We start from the raw sequence: 14,707 nt of genomic DNA on the forward strand, positions 1-14,707 counted from the left end.
CTATGCTAATTCCTGAAGATCAAACTGCCGTTAAAAGGCACGGTTAAGGCTCAAAAGCTGTCAGCTATAAAGAGAATGCTGGTTTCTGTGGGAAGGGGAACTCTTATGAAGCTACTGTGGATTCAATCAGACCACCGGGTCCATGTAGACTGATGTGGGATACACTGACTAGCAGTAGCTTTCGCAGTCCTGTTACCAAAAATCCTTTTTAAATTGGTGGTACTAGGGACTGTATTTGATACCTTGCAAAATATGTGCTCTAGGAGCCCCCTCCCCGACAATGAGAGCCAGCGTGGTGTAGTGGTTCAGAGCGGCGGACTCTAAGAACTGGGTTTGACTCTCCACTCCTCCTCTGCTGGGTGACCTTGGGCCAGTCACGGTTCTCTCAGAACTCTCTCAGCCCCACCTGCCTCACAAGGCGCCTGTTGTGGGGAGAGGAAGGGAAAGGAGATTGTAAGCCCTTCGAGACTCCTTAAGGTAGAGAAAAGCAGGGTATGAAAACCAACCTTCTTCTATGACATTAAGGTAAAGGTAAAGGTTCCCTTGCTCGAAAGCCAGTCGAATCTGACTCTAGGGTTGCGATGCTCATCTCCGTTTCAAAGCCGAAGAGCCAGCGCTGTCCAAAGACATTTCCGTGGTCATGTGGCCGGCATGACTCAACACCAAGGCGCATGGAATGCTGTTACCTTCCCACCGAAGTGGTCCCTATTTATCTACTTGCAATTTGTTGCTTTCGAACTCCTAGGTTGGCAGGAGCTGGAACTAGAGACGGGAGCTCACTCCGTCATGCGGCACCCGGGTCTCGAACTGCTGAACTACCGACCTTCCACAGCCTGCAGTTCAGCGTCTTAACCACTTGAATCACCGCAGCTCCTATGACATTATTTGTCAGTAAATACACGTTTTAGATCTCTTATTTGAGCTGAACCAACTGTTAATTTGAAAGACTGGACGAGTAAAAGCAATTCCACATATTGGTCAAGAAAATAAATAAAGATGATCCTCAATCAAGGACAGCTTCACATTTCCACTGAGTGAGCATGTGCAAAAATGAGACCACCACCAGCATTTTAGCGCACCACTCAGCATGTCAAGAAATGCCAAATGGATTTTAAAAACAACAACCCTTAAAGGGCACACGGGGATCCACCCTAAAATGAAAGGGGAAAGATTTTCCACCCAGCACATACCTAAGTATCAGGCACTTAGAAACAGCACTTGAAAACACGTCATCTTAGCCTCTGGCACTGGCTGTGGCCAGACCACGGCCTAGATTTCATAAGGCTGTACTTAGCTGTGAACAGAAACGGAGAAATAATAAATGCTAGGTGTAACCATTATTAACATTTTAAAAGGCTCTTTCTTCAGTGGGAAGAAAATACCCCAGAGAGTCCCTCTCTCATGTACCCATCAAACATGACTCTTTATCACAGACTAGTTCTGAACTGTTAAAAGATAATTAATAGGTATTAATTTTTTTTTTAAAAAAAAAATATTTTACTATAAAAAACTACAATACAAAATGGCGACTCTTTGCCAACAATTACACAGTGAATAATAGCATAAAAAGTCTATATAAAAAAGGGGGGGAAAGGTCTCGGTTAGGAAATCTAGACTAACCAAATACCAGTAACTTGTATTTGGCTTTAGATATAGTTTCCCAATCAAAGGTGTCAATGTCCATTTTATCTAAGATAGGGTACCAGATATTTAGAGGATTGGAAAAGTCACTCTCATTTTGGTTATTGGAATGATAAATTGAGAAATTGTCCAGCATGAATAGATCCCATACTTTATACCACCACTGAGTTATATTTGGCACCTTATTTTACTTATTAATAAGGAGTAGGATAAGATCCTGGCAAGAGAATAAAGCTTACCGTCATAAAAATGCCAAAAAATGCATTTGTTCAAAGGTCATTTGAACACCAGCACCTAAGAAGTTAACTGCAGGATGACGGCTTTAATCCTCCGTGTGCGGTCTCTGATTCTGATTGCCGCCACAAAAACAGAAACGACCGGCGTTTGTGACGCAGGAGGGTGCCAAGTCACGAACCGAGCAAGAGCTGGTGTCAGATGAAGAAGCTTTATACGCAAGCGGCCTGACACAAGCAAATTTAAAAATTCACTCCCCAAAAAAGGAACACTCAAAATAAAACGATCAACTAAGATATTGGTTCAGACCACAACACGGAGGGGAGGGGGATGTGGGGTTGGCTTGTAAGTAACACCCTTAAATAAATAAATCCAAATGAAAGAATCCTGAAAGCATATATGTTTTCAGAATATCCTACAAGTATTTAATACGTAGCAGAAATCTGAGTAACACCTGGGCACCTGTCCACAAACCACTGTAGTATGGTCCTCCATGAGCCACACTGGAAATGTAACGATTGCATTAAGGACTACAACGCAATAAATTATTGAGGGCTGGAGTTTAAAAAGGACCATTTTTAGCATCAGACTGCAAAAATTAGCGCCCTGATCTTGTGTCAAGTTCCTTGTTGTCTCTCAAAGAAATAATGCATCAGAACAAAGTTTGAGTCCAGTGGCACCTTTAAGACCCACAAAGTTTTATTCTGTGTATAACCTTTCGTGTGCATGGACACTGGACTCAAACTGTGTTCAGACCAACTTGGCTACCCACCTGAATCTATTATATAGGTAGAAGGTTATATGTAATGGATGGTGACTTCTGCTTCAGTGTATCTGAAAAAGTGTGCAAGCACAGGAAAGCTTATACCCAGGATTAAACTTTGCTGGTCTTAAAGGCGCCCCTGGATTCAAGCTCGGTTCTACTGCTTCAGACCAACACGGCTACCCCACCTGGATCTAAATAATGGAATAATAAGCATGCGGTGATCTCTGAGTCCTAGATCTATGTAGTTATCTATCTATTACATTTTTATCCTGGCCCTCCACCAATGATCTCAGGGCAGCGTACATCGTTCTTCTTCTCTTCCATTCCATCCTCACAACAACCCTATGATATAATTTATTTATTTATTTATTATTTTAGATTTATAACCCGCTTTCCTGCACAGGCTGGCTCAAGGCGGCGTACAACAGGTTAAAATACAATAAAACACAAATACAGAAGTGCAATGCTATAAAATTCACGTAACAACAATATACGTACAAAGTGCAATTAAGTGCAGATGGCGATTGCTGTATGGTGGTCCAACATAACTAAACCAGTATCCATAGTTGTTCTTAGTGCCAATAGCATAAGGGCCGTAGCAGTTCAGTTTTTAATAGCTCATTACTTTTTCTTTTTTTTTGTGCCCCCCAGAGGGGATTTTTTATTGCATTTTCTATAAACTACAAACCACAACAAAAAAAGGTACAGGGTTGTCAAGATCTAGGGAGAAAGGAAAGAAACCCACTGTCCCGAGAGCGAGTCTCCCCAGGGATAGCCTCCGCTGCTCGGGACTCTTATACCCCCAACGCCCCACCCACCGGCCCCCTTGGCACTCTCAGGAAGGCAGGGGCAACCAACCCCAACGCCGCTGAGTCCCCCAGGCCCCGGCCAGCTACGAACAGACCCGCAGGATGATGCCACCCCAGACAAGAGGCCGGCTAGGGGGAAGGAAGCCTCCGGAAGAAAACAGGGAACCACGCCGGGCCAGTGGCCCGGTGCGAGAGCCCGCCCATGGCCCAGAGCAGCTTGAGGAAGGAGGAGTGCTGAGCCTGCCCGCCCGGCGGGCCGAGAGCAAGCGAGCGGAGAACGTACCACACCCACGGCTCAGTGTCTCGGCATAAGAGGAGTGGGCGGGGCCACAGGGGAGATGCAGAGGGTGGAGCACTGGGGAGGGCAGGTGACATGAGGGAGGAATAAAAGAGAATCAATAGCAGAGGTCAAGGAGGATGTGGCACAGGTGACGGGCGAGCGGACAAGCGGAGAGAGAGTTTTGTCTGATCTGCCAAGGGAGAGAAGAGCTTGGGGACGTAACCTCCTCCTCTTCCACAAGTCTGAGGTTTCTGCGGTTCCTCCGGGAAGGTGGGGCACGGTGGCTGACAACCAACAGCTAGACGTATCGAGCGACAGCGATGAGGGGTTGTCGAGCTCGTGTAACAACCACTAATAACTAAAACTCCAAGTATAGGAGATCATTACATCAGCTTATATAAGTGTTAATCTAAGATGCTAGTATTACATTGAACATAGTCGATTAAGCTAAATTATTTATCTTTTTAACCATTTTTTTCTAACTGTTTAAAGAGAACCCCAAGAGCAACATTTACAATATATGCTTTAAGGCACCATTCAGAGTTCTTCAGCCTTCACTTTGTTTTTTTCTAATCTTCAATTGGTATTCTTGCTTAGGGGCTGCCCCCCCCTTCTGAAGCAGAGTTCTCGTCGGAAGGCACTGAGTCCATTTCGTCACTAAGTTTGCTGTCATCTTCTTTCTTGGCGTCCTCTTCCGGTTCACCCAGTTGCAGTCTCATAAGCTCACGCGCTTTGGAAACAGAGCCAATCTTTTCTTTTTTATCCTGTAGTTTGAAAATGACACCTTCCGGGGTCAACCATTTGTATGGGATGCTGTTTGTCTGTAGAAAGAGGATTAAGTTCTTGTACTTCTTTCTCTTCTTCCTTATTTCAAATGGAATATCTTTTAAAATCCGAATAGTATTGCCTCCAATTTTCAGTGGTGTTCCTGAGGTCGCTTTCAGGATTAAACCCCTTACATGTCTCTTCGAGAATCTCATCACTATCTCTCCAGGCAGATTATTTTTTTTAATGTAAACAGAGTAGGCCCTGTAGACCATTTCTAATCTTCAATTGGTATTCTTGCTTAGGGGCTGCCCCCCCCTTCTGAAGCAGAGTTCTCGTCGGAAGGCACTGAGTCCATTTCGTCACTAAGTTTGCTGTCATCTTCTTTCTTGGCGTCCTCTTCCGGTTCACCCAGTTGCAGTCTCATAAGCTCACGCGCTTTGGAAACAGAGCCAATCTTTTCTTTTTTATCCTGTAGTTTGAAAATGACACCTTCCGGGGTCAACCATTTGTATGGGATGCTGTTTGTCTGTAGAAAGAGGATTAAGTTCTTGTACTTCTTTCTCTTCTTCCTTATTTCAAATGGAATATCTTTTAAAATCCGAATAGTATTGCCTCCAATTTTCAGTGGTGTTCCTGAGGTCGCTTTCAGGATTAAACCCCTTACATGTCTCTTCGAGAATCTCATCACTATCTCTCCAGGCAGATTATTTTTTTTAATGTAAACAGAGTAGGCCCTGTAGACCACGTCCATTTCGCTTATAAGATATTCCGCTTTTAAATCTGTAACTGGAGCTAATGCATCACTTAAGAGTTGTTTTAGATTCTCATCTTTAGATTCAGGGACCCCTTGGAACCGGAGGACCAGGTTAGCTTTCTCCATTTGCAATTGTAAAAGTTGAAATTCATCCGAAGTTTGCTTCTTTTCCAGCATTTGCACCTTTTTCTTAACTTTTTTAGAGTTGGCATCCATTTCCTTTACTTTCTCAGCTGTTTGCTCTGTCTTGTAGTTTCAGACAGTTGGAGCTGCTGAGCTGCAAGGTTCTGATTTAAAGTTTTCAGCTGTTGATTGATGTTAGTCATCTGATCCAGTAGAGAGTGCAAAGAGTCTGCCCAAAGCTTAGAGAACTCAGTGGTCTCTTCTGGCCGTGGGCTCATGCTCCCCAGTGGTTTCACTTTTGCTTGTTTTTCTCTCTCCGTTTTTTCCCACACCATTTTTATGGATTGCTTACTTTTGTATAAATTTGTTAAAGTCTCTGAAATTCGCCCATATGCTTATCCGCGCTCTGGTAAATTTCTTTAACAGATTACTGCGTTTTAACTTCTGCTCCCCCCCTTGTTAACTCTCTTTTTAATTTATGCGTGTGGGAGGGGCCCCTCCCCCGTTCGCTTTTCTCGCCGTTCCCAGGGGAGGGCTTTCTTCTTAAATTATCAGCATTTTGCTTTTACTCGACTCACTGTTTGTTGTTGGTCATAAGACCTCACTTAAAAGTTCGTTTAAAACGCTCGATCTCCGATGCTTGTCCCGGTCAGCGGCTCTAGTCCAATTCGGATGCATAGCAGCAGGACCGTCGGGGCAGGGGAGTGCCTCAATTCCCCAGCAATGTGCTGGTGAAGAGGCCACCCTCCAAAAGCCCCATGGCTAGGAGCCTTTCACAAAGGCTCCGGGGGGTTGGCAAACAATCGCTCCCCCTCCTAACCACTAGCACGCAGATCACACCCCTGGGAGGTCCGGGAGGTGCGTCCGCCAGCGTGTCACCATAAACTGGAAGTCCTTCATAGCTCATTCCTCAGTGGCGGCTCCTGATTGAAGGCCTGGTGGAAGAGCTCCGTTTTACAGGCCCTGCGGAACTGTAAAAGGTCCCACTGGACCCTGATGTCTTCCGGGAACTCGTTCCACCAGTGTGGAGCTGCCACTGAGATGGCCCTAGTTCTGGTAGCGGCCAAGTTACATAGAGCCTGTGACTGGTTCAAGGTCTCCAGCAAGCTTCCGTGGCAATATAAGACTTGAATCCACATCTCCCAGGTCCTAGTCCAACATCCTAACCACTACACCACAGCTGCTCACCCCAGAATGCTAAGATATGACACTAACATGCTAGGCTGCAGTTACAGTCTTCAATATGCAGGATTAGTTCTACTCTTATTCTGGGGTGTGGGCGCAGAGAAAAAAAGACAACAGGATTAATGTGCTTCCGTGTCAGAAACTCTGTAGGTAGAAAAACTAGTGTGTCTGGCAAAAGTGTTTCTGTAGCCTTCTGCTGCACACACTGTACAACAGTACATTTAAAAAAAATCTGCACTGCCAGTCAAATCTCCAATAGCCAATCAGAAGCCTTGCTGGGCAAAAGCACTACTTGGCCCCACCCACCTTGGCGGGCACCAGAAAAGATGTCAGCATCTTTTTGGGGGGGGCCTGTTATAATATTTATACCTGGCCAGGGGTCTAGATTTCTTCACAGAATTGCCCTAATGGGCTGCTATTTCTGTTACTCACCTGCTCGGTCATAGAGAATGTGGGACCGCTGGAGTCCTTCCTTCACGTGATCTTCTGTGATGACTATTCTATTCGCAGAAGAACTGAGCATGCTGCTCTGATGGGGCAGTTGAGTTAGCTGGGCCTGGACAGCCATCTGGAGTCCATTCAATCCAGTTCTTGCATCACCATCGCAGAGGTAGGCAAGTGTGCTTACAGCTCTCTTCTCAATGCACATTCCTGATCTGGAATAAAAAAATTACACCATGTTGCTATTCATTGGTACGTGAGCTCCATGCACCTTACGCATTGTTCACAAGGCTACGCTGCTTTTGCACTGACTACACAAGAGCCAACTAGATTTGAGCTTCATCCTTATGAAATGCTGCGGTAGTCAAATGTCACAAGGGTCCTACAGCTGGTATGCAATCTATGTACCGTGCTCTAAGCACTGGTCTATGTTAAAATAGCTGTGCACGTTTCATCATCCCAAACCCGTGCGTGCTTACGGCCACACAATGAGCAAAGAGACCAGAGCGAACTGTCTTTTAGATACGTGATAAAAAGTGCAGCCATAGAACAGGGAGACACCGCAAATGTGTAGAGCTTATTTGTTGGCCTGTTTTAACGTTCTCCCCTCTGCTATTCTTGAGGGGAGATATAAGAAAATTCCTTATTCAGTCAGGTTTTGTGGACATAATAGAAGAGAAATAGAAACAGTTGAGCACGTACTCTTACACTGTAATTTGTTAAATGACATCCGAGTGGAATTTATAGAAGGCCCCCTTAGGTTGGTAGCAGGCCAACCGGATAGAAACAAGGTTCATTATCTCCTTGCTTCACGAGACCCGGAGATCATTGACCTGACCGCTATGTTTCTTCATGGTTTTATAAAACGGAAGAACGATTCTGAGCATATTAATGATTCTTAATTTATAATTTTTTAAAAACAACCTTAAGTTTAAAAGTTTAGATTTTAATTTATTGTACGACTCAGCTCTCTCCCGTATGGTCAAATCTATCCTGTGACATCTTGAGGTATGTTATAGGCCTGACATATCCTTGGAATGGTTTACCACGATTATCTATTTTATAATCTCTACTAGATTGTATTAATACTGGGAAATGTTTATTTTTAATACTGTATGCCAATAAAAGGTATTTGATTTGATTTGAACAGGGAGACACATGAGAAACTGAGCCCGCCAAACCAAAGTTTAATCTTTTGGAACCTGAAGAGTACTTGAACTATTACCAGGAAGTTTCTATTGAATCTGAACGGAATTCTAAAAATATGGTACCTTCCCTTCTTCGGCTTCAAACACACACCCCCCAGCCCTGAGGCTGTAGCTGTAAGAAATGTAGGTTACTTTCACCCCTGTTTATGGACACAAACTAACATCTAGGACACTGTTCTACACGTTCTGTATTTCTCTGGGCTTCTGTCCTCTTCGATGACTGCAGCTCAGCTGTCGGGATAAAGGTCTGCTATTTGCAGCACCATCCTAAGCGAAGTCGCACCCTTCTAAGCCCTTTCACTTCAAAGGATTTCACAGAGCATCTCTCTGCCCACGATGGCACTGCTGAAGGTTGAAAGCCACAACCTACTTCAATGAAACAGTACAGGACTGCTGCATCATATATTGTGTTTTATTAGTTGTTAGCAAGGAGCTGCGGTGGCTCAAGTGGTTAAGACGCTGAACTGCAGGCTGTGGAAGGTCGGTCGTTCAGCAGTTCGAGACCCGAGTGTGCTGCAGGACGGAGTGAGCGCCCGTCTCTAGTTCCAGCTCCTGCCAACCTAGCAGTTCGAAAGCAAGAAATTGCAAGTAGATAAATAGGTACCACTTCAGTGGGAAGGGAACAGCATTCCGTGTGCCTTGGTGTTTAGTCATGCCGGCCACATGACCACGGAAAACGTCTTCGGACAGCGCTGGCTCTTCGGCTTTGAAACGGAGATGAGCACCGCAACCCTAGAGTCAGATTCGACTGGCTTTCGAGCAAGGGAACCTTTACCTTTTTAGCAAGGAGGGAGAAGTCACAAGCCTGATGCCACAATATCTAGCTTTGGCCCTGTGTAAAAAGGCGGGGCAGGCGGACACAAAGGTGTGCTTGAAGATACCTGTAAGTCACGTATTAAAAACCAACATGATAGAAGCCTAGCTTCTGAAAACAGACCCAAGCTGTGTTCTACAAATCCTTCGCAAAAGACCGATAAAAAGGAACGAGAGACAGACGAAAGAGGAAACGGATGATGAGAAACGTCTCCAAATCCACAGGACTGTGACGGCACTGAAATTTAACGCAGTCTGCTATTAGGAAACGCTGCTTTCTTTCTTTTGAAACACACTTCCACTTTGGATATATGCTGGACAACACATGCAGAGACATCTAAAGATCTGTCTTTCCATTTTTAGTTACGATGTACTGACTGTGAACATTTTTAAAGCAGCTCATCAGGCAAATCCCATCAAATTATTTTTACCGGCAGGAGCTACCATGCTTTGGCACATCAAGTTCCCCAACAAGAGCTGTTTCCAGCTCTTGACTCACGGTGTCTGTCTAACAGGGATTAGAGGAAGGAGACTGGAGCAAGCAGCCGTTCCTTACCAAGTACATTGGCAGTGCAAATAAACCCCAGATTGCCAGAAGCTCTTGAACTTCGTTCAATGGAAGATTTATAAAATCGTCTACAAACAATCAGGGCTGGGGGGGGAAACCACCCTAAATTGATGAGCCATCTGAACTTCGACGGATTAAATTTCAGCAATAATTCATATATAGCCAAAGCCTGAAGAAATGTGCTTTTTAACATAATGAAGAGGGTGTGACTGAACGTCCAAGCAGCCTATCTATCCATCCAGAGGTAATTCAATTCCACGCAAGACAGTCTGCCACATTTTTATCTGGCTTTTTGTCCCGGGACCTCAGGGCAGAACACGTCCTTCCCTTCCCCATTTCTTCCTCTCAGCAACCTCACAACTGTATGCGGGGATTTGAAATGCTAAAAGGGTCAAGCTACATCCAGATAAAATAATACCAAAATAAATATTTATTATATGGAGTAAAAGGTAAAGGCTTCCCTTGCTCGAAAGCCAGTCGAGTCCGACTTTAGGGTTGCGGTGCTCATCTCCGTTTCAAAGCCGATGCTTTGTTCTAAATGCAATTTAGAACTATTCTGTGCGCTTGAAGAAAAATAAGTGGATCTTCCCCCCACCCCCACCCCAAGTAATCAAAAGTGCTACTCTCCATTTTTTGGCAAAGTGCTATTTGAACAGGAGCTTTCACTTAGCGTTGCCTACAAAGGCCCCAAATTCCAGGCTGTCGTATGTTGCAGGGAAAGAAACGTCAGCCAGCTTTGGTCTTCTCCACCCTGCCTTGCAGCAGCTCTCAAAGATCTCAGCAGGGGTCCTTCCTGACCCACGCTGTCTGCAAGCCTTTTAACCAGAGGCGCAAGTGTTTGAACCTGGGATGCTCTTCGTGCCAAGTGCCGGCTTTACCATCGAGCTATGCCCCCCTCCCCCTGCTTGACATTACTGAGGAATCCTTGATAGGCTTCCAAGGAACTCCGGCGCTTGCAACAAAAACAGAAACCATGTTAAATAAGACGAACGCAATAACTCGATCACAACAGTCTAATACAGCCCTTTGCAGAAGATGTCAAGTGTCATACACAGTTTGCTTCCCACAATTAAATAAGACTAACGCAAAAACTCGATCACAACAGTCTAATACAGCCCTTTGCAGAAGATGTCAAGCGTCATACTCAGTTTGCTTCCCACAATTAGAAAAGACACCTTTAGACATTTATCTGCTATCTTGACATATTTATCGCTTTACAACCGTTGACCTTATAACCACGGCTTGTTATTTTTGACTCTGCATATCGTAAACATCACGTTACATGTTAATTTGCTGTTCAGTCCCTGTCTGTAAGTTTGAAACTTACCTACCATTCCAATGTCTTTGAAAAAAGTGTGCACACACACGAAAGCTCATACCTTGAATAAACCTTTGTTGGTGTCAGAACCCACAGCTCACAACGAAGTACACGCATTCAGGAACGGTTATACGTTTATTGCAAAGCTATAGATGCAGTAACACAGGCACTGTTAAGAATGGCGGCAACTATGGACAAAATGACAAGGAAACTTAACAATTTGGAAGCAGAAGATTTTTTTGCAGACTGGAAAGACTTTAAAGACTATTTGGAAAAGTATTGGGATGGTAAGGGACAATTTACTTTGCTTTGATAATTACTAAGGTTAAAGGATATTAAAAAATAGATAAAGATATAAGAATAAAAAATGGAAGGATAAGTTACCTATAGATGTGTGTAAAAAAGGGAGGGATGAAGAACATCTAAGAAACGAGCAGGAGGTTGGAGCACTGTGAAAAGCCGAGTTGGGGGGGGGGAAGGGAGGAGGGTAGGATGTATAACTATATAAGTTTTGATCTATGTCTGACTTTGCTTATTATATCCTAATAAAATGTTTTCAAAAAAAGAAGAAGAAAAATGGCGGCAACCCATTGAGCATAATAGGATATAGGGCATTCGTATGCACCCCCCATGGCATGGGCCAATTAGCTACCCTCCCGCGTGCGGGCCCAGCTAGGAAACCGTTAGGTGGCGACAGCTGGGAAGCAGTAGTCTCTCACGGTACCTAGGAGACTTCCAGACAATACAACCTCCAACATAACATCCTCCTGCACATCTGTAGAGATAAGCATTGCGCCACAGGCAGAACAGCAGAGACAGGAATGCAAGAGCAATTACCAAGACGCAGAATGAACCCCACAACCCCCATGGCAGCATAGCTGACAGTTGGTCTTAAAGGTGCCCCACTGGACTCTAAATTTGTTCTATTCAGGGCTTTTTTTGTAGAAAAAGCCCAGCAGGAACTCATTAGCATAATAGGCCATACTGAACAGCAGAAACACATTAGCATATTAGGCCACACCCCTGATAGCACAGCTGATTGGCATATTAGGCCACACCCCCATGTTACCAGAAGTGTGGTCTTTCAGCCACACCCACCTTTTGCTTCTTATTCTGTTTACCTTGTTTGTTGTCAAAACCCAGGGCCTTTTTTTGGAGCAGGAACTCCTTTGCATGTTAGGCCACACACCCCTAATATAGCCAATCCTAATGAGTTTCTGCCGTTGGGTGTGGCCTATTATGGTAATGAGTTTCTGCTGGACGTGGCCAACTCAGGAGCCAGCCGGAACTCCGTTCCTGTGCGTTCCTGCCCAAAAATAGCCCTGGTTCTATTGCTTCAGACCAACATGGCTGACCACTTGGATCTCTACTGCCTATTCGACACAATAGATAAAGGGACAAAATGATTTCGAAGCAAAGTGCCCTCAGTTCTCAGACCAGATCAGATCTATTAATACGGTCAAAGACCAGCATAAACCATATCCACGCATATACATTAAAAACTTAACAGAATAAACAGAGGATAAAAATATAATTTAAATTTGATTAAAGATATCTCAGATTTAAATAAATATTATATTAAATTTAAGAACCACTACTTAAAATAACTTTACGGATTTTGCTAGCACCCGCCAAAAACCTTGCACAAGAAGCTGTGATTTGTGGATTTGCACCGGTAAGGAGCTTCCTAGTAGTCTCAGAAACAGGGCAGTCCTGTGGCTTTTTAAGGAAAGGAAGAATGAATTGAAGCAAAGTGCCTGAGATCAGACAGAAGTCGGCAGAATAACAGACAATGTGCCATAATTAGAGAACATTCTTTAGTGGAGAAAAACAAACGAAATGCTAGTTGCATCAAAAGACATTTGATGTATAGGTGGTATATGACACCGAAAAAGATTGCTAATATGAATAGCAATATGTCAAACAAATGTTGGAAGTGCATAAAAGTGGAGGGCTCTTTTTGTCATATGTGGTGGACGTGTGAAAAAGCAAAAAAAAATTGGAGTGAGATCCATGCAGAGATGGAAAAGATCATGAAATGTACATTTAAAAAGGAACCAGAAATATTACTTTTGGGACTAAAAATGGAAGAGGTCAACGTATCAAAGAGAACTCTGATGTGGTATATGATAACTACAGCTAGAATGACTTATGCTCAAAATTGGAAACAGCAAGAAGTCCCGAAGATTGAAGATTGGATTAAAAAATTATTATTTTCAGTTGAAATGGACAAACTGACAAGAAAGTTGAATAATATGGAAGCAGAAGATTTCTATAATGACTGGAAGGATCTAAAAGAATACTTAGAAAAGTATTGGGAAGTAAAAGACAATTTATTTAGTTTTAATAATTATTAAGTATATAATGCTTGGGAGATATGATAAGTTAAAATTAATTACTATAGTGAAATAATAGTTACCTAGTGAATTACAAAAAGAAAATTGTTGTTGTAAAAATTAGTAAAGAGATGGGCAGGAGGTCGAAGCACTGTGGGAAGCCATATATTAGGGAGGGAAAAAGGGAGGTGGGTAGGGTCTGGACAAATGTAGAAAATTTAATGTTGATTATGAATGTTTATATCCTAAATAATTTTTTCTGACAAAAAAAAAGACATTTGAGATCTGGGTACTGAAAACTGAATCATTCAAGAGGGCTCTTCTATGTGGACAGCAGGATAGCACTGTACAAAATGATTCACAAAGTTATTTGGACAAATTTATTAGGGACTGTGGTCTGTGCTATTTTGTAGAGTTTGCTGTAAACTGGATCCTACTATGTAATCTGGCATCATTTTATGTGGAATGTTAACACCTATGCTTTGCTTCAATTTTACTTTTTAGATTTCTGGTCGGTTCTCCCACCCAAGTCCTATTTCATTGTTTACCGAATGTTGCATCCTGTTGATTGTATTGTTGATTGTACTGACTCGTTCTTGAATCCCACTGAGAAAGGTGGCGCTGCAAATGCCATAGATACAATAAAATCCCCCCCTCCCCTAAAAGGGGTGCTTGCACACTGAAAGGAGAATTATGATACGCAGGCTGCTCCATCTCCAGGAGACCAGCTATTCCTCATTTGCAGGTGGTAATTTAAATGTGTACACTTTTACCCATACCCTAGAAGAGAAGCAGAATGCAAAATAAACCAAACTGCTGGTGATACTGCTTTAAACTCAAACTGCTTAAAAAAAAGACAGCAACTATTCTACTTTGGCTCACTATTTCTCCACAGGAATTTCCCAATAGGCAAACCAGGGCTATTTTTGGGCAAGGAATGCACAGGAACGGAGTTCCGGCTGGCTCCTGAGTTGGCCACGCCCAGCAGGAACTCATTAGCATAATAGGCCATAGGCCACACCCAAAAGCAGGAACACATTAGGATTGGCTACATTAGGGGTGTGTGGCCTAACATGCAAAGAAGTTCCTGCTACAAAAAGAGCCCTGGTTTTTGACAACAAAGTAAACAGAATAAGAAGCAAAAGGTGGGTGTGGTTGGATGACCACACTTCTGGTAACATGTGGGGTGTGGCCTAATAGGCTAATGAGATGTGCTGTCAGGGGTGTGGCCTAATATGCTAATGTATTTCTGCTGTTGGGTGTGGCCTATTATGCTAATGAGTTCCTGCTGGGCTTTTTCTACAAAAAAAAAGCCCTGGGCAAAACATATTTCAGCCTTGCTGATTCACATGAGAATATTATATTGTTTCACCTTCCTTTCCCCCGGCTCCGTATTCAAATTCAGACCTTCCTGCCCCGCATCAGTGCCGGCAGCCAGCCCTTTATCCGACATGAGGTAACAA

The 14,707-nt window shown here is 43.5% G+C and overlaps 1 protein-coding gene across 1 annotated transcript in view; it reads right to left on the bottom strand.

Annotated features, from left to right (window-relative positions):
- Nucleotides 1-6,992: 6,992 nt before the first annotated feature.
- LOC107123515 (ATPase WRNIP1-like) overlaps nt 6,993-14,707 on the bottom strand; it is a gene marked incomplete at its 3' end in the record, with an annotated part of 49,786 nt that continues 42,071 nt past the window's right edge. The window contains exon 4 of the mRNA XM_015426768.1: nt 6,993-7,216. Within this exon, the coding sequence (XP_015282254.1) occupies nt 6,993-7,216 (224 nt within the window). The remainder of the gene's footprint in view (nt 7,217-14,707) is intronic.

Source organism: Gekko japonicus, unplaced genomic scaffold (assembly GCF_001447785.1).
Source record: "Gekko japonicus isolate JY-2015 unplaced genomic scaffold, Gekko_japonicus_V1.1 scaffold4543, whole genome shotgun sequence".
Classification (NCBI taxonomy): Eukaryota; Metazoa; Chordata; class Lepidosauria; order Squamata; family Gekkonidae; genus Gekko; species Gekko japonicus.